At 39.5% G+C, this 2,295-nt stretch overlaps 1 protein-coding gene across 1 annotated transcript; it reads right to left on the reverse strand.

Annotated features, from left to right (window-relative positions):
* Positions 1 to 1,218: 1,218 nt before the first annotated feature.
* On the reverse strand, positions 1,219 to 2,088 carry LOC308351173 (olfactory receptor 5M8-like; the record flags this gene model as incomplete). Its single annotated transcript, XM_080816638.1, has 1 exon — positions 1,219 to 2,088. The coding sequence occupies one exon, from the start codon at positions 2,086 to 2,088 to the stop codon at positions 1,219 to 1,221; it is 870 nt and encodes a 289-aa protein (XP_080672764.1).
* Between the last annotated feature and the right edge of the window lie 207 nt (positions 2,089 to 2,295).

Here is a 2,295-nt window from a genome sequence, read left to right on the forward strand (position 1 = left end):
AAAAATGGGATAATAAGGAGGATACATGTCATATGTCATACTGACATGTCATTGATAAGCCCCAAATGGGCTTCTCCTCCTCTGAAAGAATTAGTACACTTCTCTATCACCCAACTGAATTCCCAGATAATGGTTAATTTTTCTTTATTGTTTAACACTGTAAAAAAAAAAAAGATTCAAATTCCTTGATAAATATTTTTTATTAATAGAAGAGGAGGAAAATTAGCCTTATTTAATCATGCAAGACATATGGTTTTCATTTTTATTGCTTTAATTTAGAGAATTCTTTGTAGATGTGGTGGGTTAAATTTCAGTTCACAATCTCTATATTGTAAAACATGTAACTTTATTCCTCTAATTAAGATTAATTAATATTTTAAGGCTCCATTTTTCAAGCTGGAAGACATTTAAGTCGATTCAGTCCTATCCCTAATTTTCTCGGGTCTGCACCTGACTTTTACAAGATGAATGTCTAAAAGGCATTACAAAATACAAGAATTCATGACTTTGGTATCAACATCTATAGACATTGACATGAATTTACCTACTTATATGTCCACTACTGTGTGTTTGAAGTACAGTAAAAATTAAAAAAAAAAAAAAAAACACCTGCTATCATGAAAAAGATATTCTAATGATATATTCTCAACCATATCTGGTGAGTTTTCCATATTTAAAGCTCTGCAACCTCTTCATTTTTGCCAATTTTATAAGCATTTGGCCCTTTAAGAAATTGAGAAATTGCTTCCAATGGTTCAACTGGAACAAAGAATACAGGCCCTCCTACTACTTGAATTCTACAAACAAATGGAATGGGTGTTCTTTGCTATGGTAATAGAGAAAAAGATGAAAAGATAAGGTCCCTTCCTTTCTGAACTTCTTAGAATAGTGGAAGAAACAGAGGTATACTACACATAAGATTATAATTCCATGTTATAAATGCACCAAAATTGTAAGGTCATGGGTAAAGCACCATATGGTACCTATACAACCTGAATGTATTAGGGAAGACTTGCTGCAAGAGGTGATATTTCAGCTAAGCCATCAATTATAAGAGTAGAGTAAATTGATTCTAATCTATAATGCTGGAAAAATCTTTAGAAAAACACGGGGGCCAAAGGAATAGGGATAGAGTCTAAGAAAATCTCTGTTTTCTTAACAACTCTTTGGTCAATGCTTCTTTCACATCTTTATTCCTAAGGCTATAAATCATGGGGTTCAACATGGGATGACCGTTGTATAAAATACAGCTACCGTTTTACCTTGTTCCACAGATTCCTTTGAGGGACATCTGAGATACATGGTGAAAAGGGTCGCGTAGATGAGATGAGATGGGAGCAGTGAGAAGGGAGTGAGATGGGAGCCACAGGTAGAGAAAGCTTTGTGCCTGCCTTTGGTGGGATGAATCCTCAGGATGGCAGGAAAAATATAAAGATAGGAAATCAGGACAATGAGCAGGGAAACGGAGAGGTTACATCCAGCCACAACAAACATCGACAGCTCCTTGTTGGAAGTGTCAGAACAGGCCAGCTTAATCAGTGGTGGGTCAGCACAGTAGAAGTGGTTAATTTCATTGGGGCCACAGAAGGCAAGGCTGTAGATCCACATGGTCTCCATGAGGCCCGTGAGTGCCCCATACACGTAAGGCCCCATGATGAGGGTCGTGCACACACTCTTGGACATCTTGCTGCCATACAGCAGAGGGTTGCAGATGGCCATGTACCGATCAAAGGCCATCGCAGCCAGGATGTACATCTCCACATGGACCAAGGCGATAAAGAAGTAACACTGCACCAGACAAGCAGGATAGGAAATGGTTTCCTTCTCCAACAAGAAGATCTCCAGCATCTTGGGAGTCACGTTGGAAGAGAAGCACAGATCCACAAAGGACAAGTGGCTCAGGAAAAAGTACATGGGTTTGTGGAGCCGGGCATTGACCTGGATGAGGACAATCATGCCAACATTCCCTGCGACTGTGACCATGTAAATGGCCAGAAACAGCAGGAAGGGGACAATCTGCAGTTCTAGGCGACTGGTCAGTCCAAGGAGAATGAACTCAGCCACTGAGGTGAAGTTTCTCCTCATCATTTCCTTTAGTGAGAGAAGGAAACCCCACATTTATATTGGACTATATATTCTTTTTAAACTCCAGGACTACTTATCTCCATTTGGGGTACACTCAGTCACAGGCAGGCTTTGGAACCTCGGAGTATCAAAGTAGTCCCTTGCCTTCCAGGATAGGGTTCTATTTCTCTTGTTTTATTCCCTCTCTTTTCTCTGCACTTTCTTCTAATT

The sequence above is a fragment of the Martes martes genome (assembly GCF_963455335.1).
Source record: "Martes martes genome assembly, chromosome: 10".
Classification (NCBI taxonomy): domain Eukaryota; kingdom Metazoa; phylum Chordata; class Mammalia; order Carnivora; family Mustelidae; genus Martes; species Martes martes.